At 43.5% G+C, this 12,432-nt stretch overlaps 1 protein-coding gene across 3 annotated transcripts in view; it reads left to right on the top strand.

Annotated features, from left to right (window-relative positions):
- Positions 1 to 544: 544 nt before the first annotated feature.
- TTLL10 (tubulin tyrosine ligase like 10) overlaps positions 545 to 12,432 on the top strand; it is a 155,167-nt gene continuing 143,279 nt past the window's right edge. The window contains exon 1 of one of the 3 annotated variants that reach the window (XM_019493909.2): positions 545 to 844. In XM_019493909.2, the coding sequence (XP_019349454.2) occupies positions 821 to 844 (24 nt within the window). In that variant the 5' untranslated portion in view covers positions 545 to 820. The remainder of the gene's footprint in view (positions 845 to 12,432) is intronic. The other 2 variants (XM_019493907.2, XM_014610095.3) reach the window with 2 other exon arrangements.

The raw sequence follows: 12,432 nt of genomic DNA, 5'->3' as shown, positions 1-12,432 counted from the left end.
TAACCTTGGGCAAGTTACCTCACTTCTCTTATGCCTCAATTTCCTATCCCAAACATTGTCTGCCTGGCTTATGTAACTTCTAACTCTTTGAGAGCAGGCACCATCTCTTACAACCTGTTTATACAGAGCCTAGCACAGTGGGACCCTGATCTCAGCCAGTGTCGCAAGGGCTATCATAAAAATAACAGCAGCAGCAATAATAATCATGCTAATTCTTAAATTTTAAGTAAATCGTATTTTATTAGCTGCGAATCAGTGAAACCAGCAGTACTGAATGACAACCGGGAATCCACAAAATAGTCTACACTTGTTAAAATCTGCAATCCTTTGCAGTCCGTGTATCTGTTTTATTTTCCCTGAAAAGTGAGCATCCTATGTTAACTATTTATTTTGGGGGGGGGCTGATCGGATGGAGTGATGCACCTTCCCCTTTATTCTACAAGTCCTCTTTGTGTGAAGCATCTAACTGAGTGGACAGTATGTGCAAGACCCTGCTTTGCCTCCCAGAGCTGAAGTTAAAAATTATTCAATGTAAAATTCCTGGCCTGTGAAACAGAGGCTCCGTACTGTACCAGGCAAAGATTTTCACCAGCATTCTCTTGCTTAGCCAAGGCTGAGATAACAGACACAGTAAAGCACTTGGTGGAATAAATCTACTCTCCTGCGATTCCATCGGCGTGTTCATCTTCTACCTTGTTTTTCCTTTGGTTAATAAGGTATTGCCTGAGCTTAAGGTTGAAGTTTGATTTGACTTTTTTTTAAAGGCACTCGAGCCTAAGTGAAGCCAGCTCTTTTTTTTCTTTTTCTTCTTGCATTGAAAATGACCAGCACGATGGCAAAACAAGTAAGTGGATGGCGGGTTCTTTTTAAAAGCAAGGTTGTTTTTTGGAAGCCAGAAAGTAATTGTACTTTGCAATGTACAGTTGAAGGTTTGGGAAGTGTTTAAGGGGCAAAAGACTGGAAATGACTCTACCCAATGTGACATTCTTAGGTATAGTGACATGGGGCTGAATTCTAAGTTTTTTATGGTCCAAGACGATTTGCTTGGGGCAATGATTAGTGGCATGGTGATTGTGGTCACTGGCCTTTGTGAATAAATGTTCTGCCCAGAAGTTTTTTTCTGTCTTTTTGATTGCTCCTGGAAAGGGTCAGAGACAGAGACGGTTTGCCCACAGAAGACTCATCAAGGTACAGAACTGAGGGAAAGGACTGGAGTGCTTCTAAAACAAACGCTTGTTTTAAGTAGAGCTGATGTGTAGAGAGTATTGATTATAACCAAACCTTTGCTATTTACTTTGTGAACTTCTAGTAGCAGCTTATTACCTCAGTCATCCTGTGAAACCTATCCCTGTTGAGTGTGGTCTTATATTTCTCAGATTTAAAGTTTTAGCAGAGAATTGCAGTGATTTTCACTGCTGTATATATTTTAGGGACAATGTTCGGCAGTGCATCCTATTACAAAAGGAGAATGTGCTAATTTAGCAACTGTATGCCATACGTTTCATGAGAAAAAGTTATACATCAAGAAACCTGGTTGGATGCAGAAGTGTAGTACATTTCTTCTTTGGCCCGACAGTAAAAATTTTGGAAGTTGTAAATCTTGTGGATGTTTCCAAGTTTCTGTCTGGAAACCAGCTGTACTGTGATTTACCAAACTTTTCTCTGTCTATCGGGCAGTTTTTATTTGTCTGAACCAATGAGCATTGTGCTGTGAGGTCATTAAAAAGCATCAAAAACTACCAAAACCAAATAGCTTTCTAGTTGATCAAAAAAAAGGAAAACAGATTCAAAATATAACTTGGCAGGAGGGAAGAATCTGAATTCACAGAGCCTACAAACATTAGGAATTACTGGGACAGATCGGTAGAGCAGCAATGATTTAGGTCTCTTGAAGATGTGGTACCAAAGGTTTAGATGCAATCATTCAAAAAAGAAACATGGCATTATATTAATTTTAGAATGATCTGAAGAACATCTTAAGCATTTGGCATGTATTGTATATCACAAATAGACAGTTCAGAAGTCTGAGGCCTTGCCTCATCCTATTCAAAAGTAACATGCGCCTGCAAAATCAGTGCCTGCAACAGTGGACCCTAACCAATTTCCTTGTGCCTCGTGACTTACAGTCCAACCAAGGAAATTAGGGGAACCAGGTTGTTCTCGCAACTAAAGTGAAGGGGCAGATTTTGTGGCTGTAAATCGCACTGGCATCTCTGTGTTGTCAAATCCTTATTGCATACATTTAATATTTAAAAATTAAAGCATGCAGAAGAGAAGTTTTCAAGATTTGTGGGGCCTGTCCCATTTCTATTGTCTTAGAAACGTTTCCCCAAGTCCTTGTGCTTCTGGTCCAGTAGCATTTCTAGACAGCCTGTCCCCCAGAATAGAGGACTACTCTCTGATCTGCCTTGTTAACAAATCATGTGCATCTTCATAGCGGTGACTGTGACCAGGATGATGACAGGTTATGGAGTACACGAGGAACATCATCTTCTTAGGATTCACCAGGCCATATTTAAATTTCAACACATTTGGCCAGAATCAATGTGAGAGTAAGGGGTCAAAGCTTCACACCAAAGATGGTCGTGTACCTATTCAAACCGAGTTAAATTGTAGCCTGCTCAGATTATCCTTACCTCTTTTCATTAATCAGCCAGCTGGTGTTGCTCAGGAGTCTTTATAATTGCATTAAATTATCAGACGGACCCTGATCCAAAGCCAATGGAAAGACTCTCCTCAACTTCAGGGGCACTTGCATCAAGTCTGAGCTGAATATCTGTAGTCTTTCTTTTTTCCTCAGAAAAGCAAGATATTTTGAAATCCTTTGGAGAAGGTATTTTGAATAACTGTTTTATGCAGCAGCAAGAGCTGAAGCAAATGCTTGTGTCATGGAAGGATTTTGCCTTTTTTTAAAAACGTTCCAAAATCCCATATGCAACAGTGTGACTGCACCGAGTGTGTTATGAAAAGGAAATATGCTCCTTTCAGCCTCTCTTGTTGGACTGGTTTGTGGACATCCACATCCATATGACAAAGTAGCTTCACTGACATTAGCTATAGATCCTTTTCTCAATGATGGGACGTTGATTGATTACATGTCCTATACGCTTATAACCTGTCTCTTCCAACCAACCTCTCTCTCCTCCTCCTTTTACCCTCACCATCTCCCTTTTCTCTCTTTCTCTCTCATCCTTTAATCTCTGATTGAGCGTTTGGATGGTTCTTCAAACTCAGAAATTTTTATTGTTGCTACATTTTTCTGACATGCAGCCTCAAAGTTTTATTTCTCCAAATCCGGACTAATTGCCAACAGCTAAACTAAACGGTATGCATTTCTCTCTCTTTTGTTTAGTATCCTTTATTTCCATATTGGTGCCTCTATCCCAGGGGCAGGCAATTATTTTGGGTGAAGGGCCACTTACTGAGTTTTGGCAAGCCATCAAGGGCCGCATGACAAGCAGCCCAGGGCAGATAAATATTAATTTTCTAAATTTTTTAGGGGCCCTGTAGGCTGGATAGAATAGCCTGGTGGGCCGCATTTTGCCCACCCCTGCTCTATCCCCATCTCCATAGGTACACATCTGTGTATTCATCCATCCATTGTCACAGAGGTAACTTTTCTTTTTGGTTCGCAGCGGTGGACATCTCCTCACCAAACTCCATCCCTTAAAGTGCATCAGTGCTGAGCTTTCTTTGATCCCTTGAACTTGCTCAGATGTAGGCAAAGGGAAAATCTTTTTACAGTACAAGAAAGAAAATCCTGATGCTTAATGAATGCTATAGCTTAAGTTTTGGTATCAGCTCCACCAGTGCAAATTAGGAATAACTTCAGTCTTCTTGTTAGAATTTATACCTAGGTTGTGTTTAGCTTAGTCTTACCGTCTGGAGCATCTGATGACCTGCTCCAAAACTCATTGAACTTAGTAGGGGTCTTTCCATTGGCTTTGATGTAGTCTCAATCAGGCCATAAATGAAAATTTTTAAAACTAGAATTTCTGAGGATAAAAATTGCAGAGAATAAGCAAAAAGGGACTTTATTCCTAGGTGTACAAGAAGCCTTTTTTAGTTTTCATGACCTCTGAATTTTATTGGGGAAAGCAAAGTGGTGTCAGTGATTGGAAGCAAAAACACTGCCTATTCCAACAGAGTGTGATTACACTTTAACTGACCAGGGATTGCACTCCAGGCCAGTCACACAATCTCTCATGATATCATCCAACACTATGTCATTCAAGATAGCTGAGATGTGTGTCAGTAGGAATTAATAAGTTTGTTTTGACAAGCAGCTCTTAAAAGTAGAGTGCCCTTTTCACTTCAAAACAGAAGCAGAGTGTGTAAGCCCCTGGTTTCCTTGCAGTGGATGTACCCATTAAAGTCAAAGGGAGCTTCTTTAGGCATCTTTGAAAACCCCAATCTCTACTGTACAGTCCTGCTTATTAATTAATGCAGAGCATTTGAGTCTATCCTCATGAGTTGTGTCTGGTCATGAGAAGGTGACAGTGGCCTCCTGTCTCCCTTAGTTTTTCTAGGATAGAAGGATGTGTTGTAGGTATCTGCATATTACAGGTAGACTGACAACTAGTATTGACAGAAAGAAGATAAGGGATCCAAGGTGCCAGGAGTCATTTCCCATTATAGTCCCATTGCCAGGCTGAAAGAAATAGGCTGGCAGCAAGTCATTTTCTTGCTCACCAATCCAGTTGTTGGGAAAGCAGAGAGTACCAGAACATAATTTGCAGATCTCCCATGGTGTACCTGGCTCCAGAAATGTTAGGCCCAAGCAGCCACATGCTCTGTTTGTGCTTAAAGCTACCCTTGTATGTATGTGTGCATGCACATGTATGTCACATAGCATTTCCAAATTCTCCCCTGGGTTTTGAGCCACAGATGTCTTGAGAATTTCTGTGTCTAGCAGTTGGAACCACAGGGTGTTTATGCACGTGCTTTGGGAATGCGAGGGAGGCACTTTAATTAGAGCCACTCTAATTACAGTGCTTGGAGTGTCACATGTATCAGTGTCATCATGCTGAAAAATGGGCTTATTTAACTCAAATGAGCTGTCTCATTAACCTAATCGAACCGAATCTCCTCTGAATCGAATCACCACCCGAAGCTTCGCACAGCCCTAGTGTGTAGGTGCCCAGAGAGTACATCTGAGAAGAAGAGGAAGGTAGCAGTGGCAGGGAGACAATACAACAGTGGTTCTCAACCTATTTGGACTCGAGGCACCTCTCATTGTACTCGAGGCACCCACTTCCTAACTTTTGTGAATTGAGTGGCACCCAATTTCAAAAGATTATTTAGGTAGTACAGTGTTTTCCTCCTTAAAAAGGGGCTGGACAATGGGAGTGGGGGATGGATCAGAAGGACAAGCCTGACCCTGGCATATCTGCTAAACTTATTTCCTCACACTCATGTCCTCAGACCTCTAGGCATCCTTCAAAGGATCTGGTGGCACCCCAGGGGGTCCAGCATCCTGGTTAAGAGTCAGCTGGAACAGAGTGACTACGGGCGCGTCTACACAAGACACTTACTGCACATTAACCTAATAACACTGCGTAGTAACATGGTGGTTAAAAACCATGCTAATAGCTTACTGCGCAGTATTATTAGACTAATGTGCAGTAAGTGCCACAAAATAACTGTGCGCCGGTTATAACTAACTGCGTATTTATTTAGTACTTTATTAGCAAATACTAAAGTAAATGAGCAGTATCTAAGGCACACTAATGAACGTGTAGATGCTCCCTGTGGCAACTAATGCAAAGCAGGTAGAGAGAGGTGTATACAGGAGTATATAAGGTGACTGGAAGCTATAATACAAGTCACACGGTTGCAGCCCTCTGAAGTTGGAAGGCAGAGCTGGCTGGGTGTTTGGGCAGCCAAATGCTGGCAATCGAGTTAAGGCTTTTGACCACAGAGAAAGACCAGGTCAGCTCCTGGTAGAAGTATCCGACTGAACACTAGAAAGGGGAGAGGGAGGACTCTGTAGGTGGCACCTTGACTGCACTGCACATGTGATATGTCAGCTTGAAGAAGTTAAATGCTGATGTGGTCTCTTGTGCAGTTGTGTAGCAAGGGAGCAGAGAGATCTGAAAAGAAAGAGAGCTGGGGGGGGGGGACAAGATCACTTAAGGATCCTCATGAAGCCAAACCCTCTTGTGCTGTAAGGCCAGACATACATTTCAGGCTGCTTGCTCCTTAGGGGTTAACGCAATTACATTGGGAAACTCTGCCTCCAACTTAGTCTGCTCTCTGCCAGACATTCCTCCACCCTGGTTGATAACTCACTGGCATGGCTTATGTTTCCCAGGTGCTCGGCCAATAGGCGCAGAGTGCGTGTCAGCTCTGAGTCAGCGAATGTCGGTTTGAAACCTGACGCTCGCTTCAAGCGTGCCCCAGGTGCACAGGCCAGCCTGGGTTATTGCTACTCGAGCAAGATTTCTCCCCCACCACAGTGAAAGCAATTCCACGTGTTTCTTCCTTGAAACGTTTATGATCTCAGGTTTTGCCTTTTAATAATCTGGCCAGTATTAATATGGAGAGGACCCAGAATTCAGCCTTGCAGTGCTGGTTCAAGGGAGAGGTGTTGAAGTGACTTACTTCCTTATAACAGGCGCAGGCGAGCAAAATATATAGCCTAGATCCTGCGCGGGCGCAATGCAGAAGAGCCGTGTTAAACTCAATGGAGCTATGTTGATTGACATCATTGCATGCATAGCATGCGGTGTGGCCCGAGTGGTCAGGGCTTAAAGAACCTCTGCACAAATGGCACGTGTCTGGCTCCTACACTCATTTCAGGACTCTAGGTCCAGTCTTGCCTGCACCTTGGAATCAGCTTCTTTCTGTGGTTGCCTACAGCAGTCTTTACGCAGGGTTGGTTCATGTTGTCCCAGGGCATAGGGTTGCTGACATAGCTATGATGCCCAGTCACACTGTAATTCCTTCCTTTGGGAACTGCCTTTCAGCGTGAGGTCATAAGTAATGACCCGTGGAAGGCACAGAATATTTGAAAAGAACATTGTTAGTGCTTGCACCTATACTGGTCTTCTTTTTCTGTGAATAAAAAAGGCAGATCCTTAAGCTAATACCAACTTGAGTCAGTGGAGATACATCAGTGCATAAGCCAGCTAAGCACATAACCCCCAATTTGATAGCTCTCCATTTCCCCTTCTGATTGTGTATGTATTTACGAAGCATTCACATTTAAATGTATAAAAATGGTTACAAATGCCGTGACTTGCAGAAAGCTGTGGTCGCGTTTATCTGAAGTGCTAGAGCTGCAATTGATTTTCTCAGGAATCAGACAGTACAAATTCCCCATATAAAAACTGGCTTTGCAGACAGAAAAGTTTCCCAAGAATGCTGGGCTCTACCCTAGGTGCTGTTGCAAACAGCCACGACACAAGGCTGTTACTGAGTGACATAAACACTTTTCTAACGACCTGGTATCCACCCCTTACACGTTCAAAGAAGGGAATTAATACAGACACTTTAATTAATAGAAATTGTTTCCCAAAGAGTAAGATGGCCCAGTTTTGCCCAGATAGTCACTTAATTATGATGTGCAAAAAAACCGGCAAACATATATTTTGAAGGCTAACAGTCTGATACGCATCTGCAAAGCATGAGACTAATCTAATCGTAGATCAAAACAGCCCCAGACAAAATGATGTGCTTAATGTGCTGAATACAGTGCAATGAGGAATAAAGGGCTGATAGCTTGGAGTTATATGGATATAGAGATGTTAGTAATTTTTTAAAATCCATATCCTGTACATTGGCAGAAACTGAAAAATGTCACTGAAACTTTCTTATTAGTCATTCCTCCTATTTACCCTGACAGATCTGTTTGTACCAAGGGAAACATCTCCAGGTTACACCTATGTTATTGCCTCTCTAAAATCCCACATGTCCTCCAGGGGGTTTCCTCCCCTAAGGGATGAATTCCAATGAATAACACTGAGTTCCTGTTAAAAGGCACTCCTTTTTTTTGTAGGACACACAACATTTCAAAGGGCCAGATCTGGTACCAGCAGTGATATCAGGAAATCCACCTGGAATTTATCTATATATTTTTACCATTGGCGGTAGATTTGGACAGTGGCAAAATCTAAATCTAGCATGATCATTTTGTATGACTCGCTGTTAGTCACAGATCACCCACACTGGTACAACTGCCCTTCCTGTCCGCACAGAAAACTATAGGGAGTGTGCTGATGGCATCAGTGGGCCCAGTGCAAAGTTACTGGATGACCTCAAAACAAGCAGCCCATCATAGGGAAGTGTTTAGTGTTAGCAGTACTAACAATACAGCATAAGGAAACCTATTTCTAGCTACCAGGTCAAGTATCTGGAATAAGGGATGTCTATATTTAGTAGCATTCTGGGGGCACGGACAACTTCCAACCACTTTTAACAGGGTTCAAGTTGCAGCAGTTTTGCTACACTTGTGTCACTGCTATATCACACCATAACCTTGTATTGGCATCCTTTGATATTGATATAATAATGGCTAGGTGTGTCTCTATCCTGGTAAATGCAGGTCCATTCTGGAAGAATCAGTATTTGTAGTAGCTAAGGCAGACACCAAATTTGTTTTGGGCTCAAGCCAGGTGTGAAGCCCAAGGTTGGTGCCCTAGCCCACACAGCTCCCTCCTGTTTACAACTGCAGCATCATCCCTTTAGAGGGCTAGATATAGTTAAACTAACTCCTACCGTACCCTGCTGGGTCTAGCCTTATCTGGCAAATTGCAGGTGACTCAGACCAACTCGGGGCTGTTTGTTTGAGGCAACATTGCTGCAAAATACGTTTATTTGCCACCTCTTCTCCAGCCCGCCCCATCCCCAATTTCTGCCTTGCCGCTCAGAGTAGAGATTAGGTAAGCATTGAAGCCTGACCTTTTACCTTTGAGAATGCCACGGTTAGAGGGATGGAAACCTGGTTGGCTAACGGGTGTTGAAGGTTTATTATGCAGTCTGATTTGAAACAGAGAAGCCCCCAGATAGTTGCTTTGTCTCGTGTCAGGCGTCTCTGAAACAGAGCTGCTCATTCCCAAGGGCAGCAAGGGATTTATTTATGAACAAGACAGTGCAGGTGCTCTGTCAAGTCTCTGCTGGCCATTGTGGAGGTGGCAAGCCCTCTGAATTGCTCTTCCTTATCAGCATACGGGGAAATCTGGGTTGGTTAATGCCCCTGAGCAGAGTTTGTGCAGCCTTATTTTAGAGTCAAGACTGAAGAACTCAACCTCTCCGCCCCTATTTCTCCTTGCTCCTAATTGTTCTGTCTAACAGGCGTAGAGGCTGCAGGTGCTTGGGTTAGGATTTTACACAGAAGGCTGAGTTCTCTGATCTGTCCAGCTGCTATGGACATATGTACTGCAGGGTTAACTGGGCTATGGACATTAGGAGTGTGCGAAGGCGGCCCTATTCAATTCGGATTGGGTCCAAATGAGGGACAGTCATTGATTCAGATCACTGTCCCTGATTCGATTCGGCTGAATCCAAATCTGAAGATTCAATGCTGGTTCAGAGAATCAGCATCGCGTGACTGATTCGCAGGCGCGGTTTGTGATTGCTGTGATGCTGGGGCACGTGGAGCGTCCCACAGGAGTGTGGGGGGGCCCTCCACGTGCTTGGCAGTGAACCTGGAAATGGACCGGAACTACTTCCAGTCCACTTCTGGGTCCTCTGGGAAGCATGCTGGCCGTCCTGGCCCCCCCCAGATCGGCGATTGGCTGCAGGGGGACCCTGGGTGCCTCCCCCGCTGCAGACCCAGGAGGCACCGGTCACTGAGCCGGTGGACCCAGAAGTGGACCAGACGTGCTTCTGGCCCACTTCCAGATCTGCTGCTGAGCATGCTGGGGAGCCCCCTGCGCTTCTGTGGGACGCTCCATGCACCCCAGCATTGCAGAAATCACGAGCCGCCTGGTACCTTGAGGTATGTAGAAAAAACATTTAAAGCTGTGTCTATGTCCAAATCACCAAATCTTTACAAATGGATTCAGAGAGATTGAAGAGTCCTCTGATTCATTTCGGATTTGGAGATTCAGCCACCGAATTGGGCCGAATCTCTACCGAATCGAATCAGGGATCAAAGCTTTGCACAGCCCTAATGGATATATGTAGTGCAAAGTCTAAACTGGGCCTCATGTGTGTGTGTATGTGTGTGTGTGTGCTTAGTCACCCTTTGCTCACTGCTTTATTCTCTTTTTCTCCTTGACCTTTCAACAGTTCTTAATATCAGGTATTCGCTACAAATATAACAATAGATTTTGGCTGCTCAGATAGTGGTTGTGTCCCAGGCCTTGTCAACTTCTTAGAGGTGCTTCCGTTCTCATATCTAAGGAGAGAATGACATATTCAGTGAAAAATAAACTTAAGAGTAGACCTAACTCACATTAATTGTCCAGGTTCCCCCTGAGCAAAGTGAGATGATATGCTACCCTAGGCCATGCTCATAGCCCACCCCTTTGCCTTGTCCTTCCCAGAAGTGCTTTGGACTCTGTGGAGAGCTCCATTATGAGATGTTGGAAGGAAGGAAACTGGAAGAAAGAGATCACCACATACATAGAGTCCTCTCTACATACGAGTCAGAATGGAGTGATCTGGCCTATTATTATTAAATCCCTGTGGAGATGGACTGTAACTGAACTGATATTTCATAGCACAGTTATTTTATTGCGTATCAGTGGGCTGGACAAGGTACAACCGTATGAGGAATGGTATTATGAATCCATGCTTGGTCTGTCACCCCAGGACATGGCATACAGAAGTAGTGTGCTTCACACCACATTACTGATCCCTCCAGTTGGCTCAGGAGCATCCAAAACTCCTGGAGGAGTTAAATCTAATTGTGCAGAGCCGGGAAAAATGCTGGTTGGAATATAAAAGGATAGACCTAGGGAAGAGCAGGTTTGGACCACTGCAAGGGACTGGGAGGGAGAAAAGATCTGGCTTCTGTTGACTGTGACTGCCTAGAAAAAAAGCCTGAATTTTCACAAGAATGATGAGAAATTACAAAAGAATTAGATTAAAAAATACTAAATGAATGTATCATAATTAACCTTCTTGCCCTGATCACCAAGGAACACTAATTGATACTTGTTTGCTATTTAATGTAAAGTGCGGTTAAGCAGTTGAAAGAGGAATCATAATTATGAGGAAATCAAAGTTTCATTGGAGATACTTTGCTATCATAATTTCTGCAATATATTACATTCAAGTTGCTATTTCTTTTTAATATTGTAGCTCATTATGCATATATTTGCTTTTTCAGGATAATTGTTTTGTTTGGAGTGTGTCTGCTAACAACCTTGCATTTTGAGTTTCGCTGCTATGATGAGTTAATCATTTGCAGAATTAGATCTTCCTTCAGCAATAAACAGCAGCTTTTGCAGTACCATTCATAAAAGGATCCTAAAGTGCATTACAGTGAACTTCAGGTTGTGGGCTTGGAGCATATTGCCAAGAGTTTTCTAGACTGTTCAGAAGCAGGTACAGTAGGGAAGGCAAAGGTGTGAGTCTGCTCTTTAAGAGTAATGAAAATAAAAGCAGCATATAAAACATGGAATATTTATAAAGAGTCTTATCCCCAAAGCTTTCATCACTATTTTTTAGAGAAAACAATGACTGAAGTCAATGGGAGACTTGACTGAGGAAGGGCTTCCGAATGAGGCCCAAATTCAATAATAGTAAATTATAAATACAGTTTGGAAATAAATACAATGGATAATAAGATGAATGACAACCCTCCACTGACTCTCATGACCTCAATTTCATACTAAAGTGTTAGCTTTCACAACTGCTTGAACTCAGATTACAAATGAAAATGAATTCAGTTTATGATGTTTTAGTGAATGTTTGACCTTTATACATAAACTTTCAACCAAATGGAGACCTAAAAAGTTCACAGGGCAACTCTGAGACGTTTCATGGAAACAGCTAAATTAACACTGCTGATCTGCTCATGTTCACTGGGTATTGGGGCATGCGAAGCGGACCCTATTCGTTTCGGATTCAGCCCAAATCAGGGATAGTGATTCAATCAGTTGATTCGGATCACTGCCCCTGATTCGATTCGGCTGAATCTGAAGATCCAATGCTGATTTGGAGAATCAGCGATTCGGCCATAGACACGGCTTTAAATGTTTTTTCTCCGTACCTTGAGGTAGCAGGTGCAGCTTGTGAATGCTGCGATGCTAGGGCACATGGAGCATCCCACAGGAGTGCAGGGGGCTCTCCACGTGCTCGGTGGCAAACCCAGAAGTGGACCGGAAGCACTTCTAGTCCTCTTCTGGGTCTCGTGGGGAGCACAGGGGTGTCCCTCCTGCGCTCCCCTGGCTCGGCGATCAGCCACAGGGGGACCCTGGGTGCCCCTTCAGACCCAGGAGGCACCAGTCACTGAGCCGGGAGGATGGGGGGGGGGCCCTG

This window comes from Alligator mississippiensis, chromosome 13 (genome assembly GCF_030867095.1).
Source record: "Alligator mississippiensis isolate rAllMis1 chromosome 13, rAllMis1, whole genome shotgun sequence".
NCBI lineage: Eukaryota > Metazoa > Chordata > Crocodylia > Alligatoridae > Alligator > Alligator mississippiensis.
This window is presented reverse-complemented; position numbering and strand designations above follow the sequence as displayed.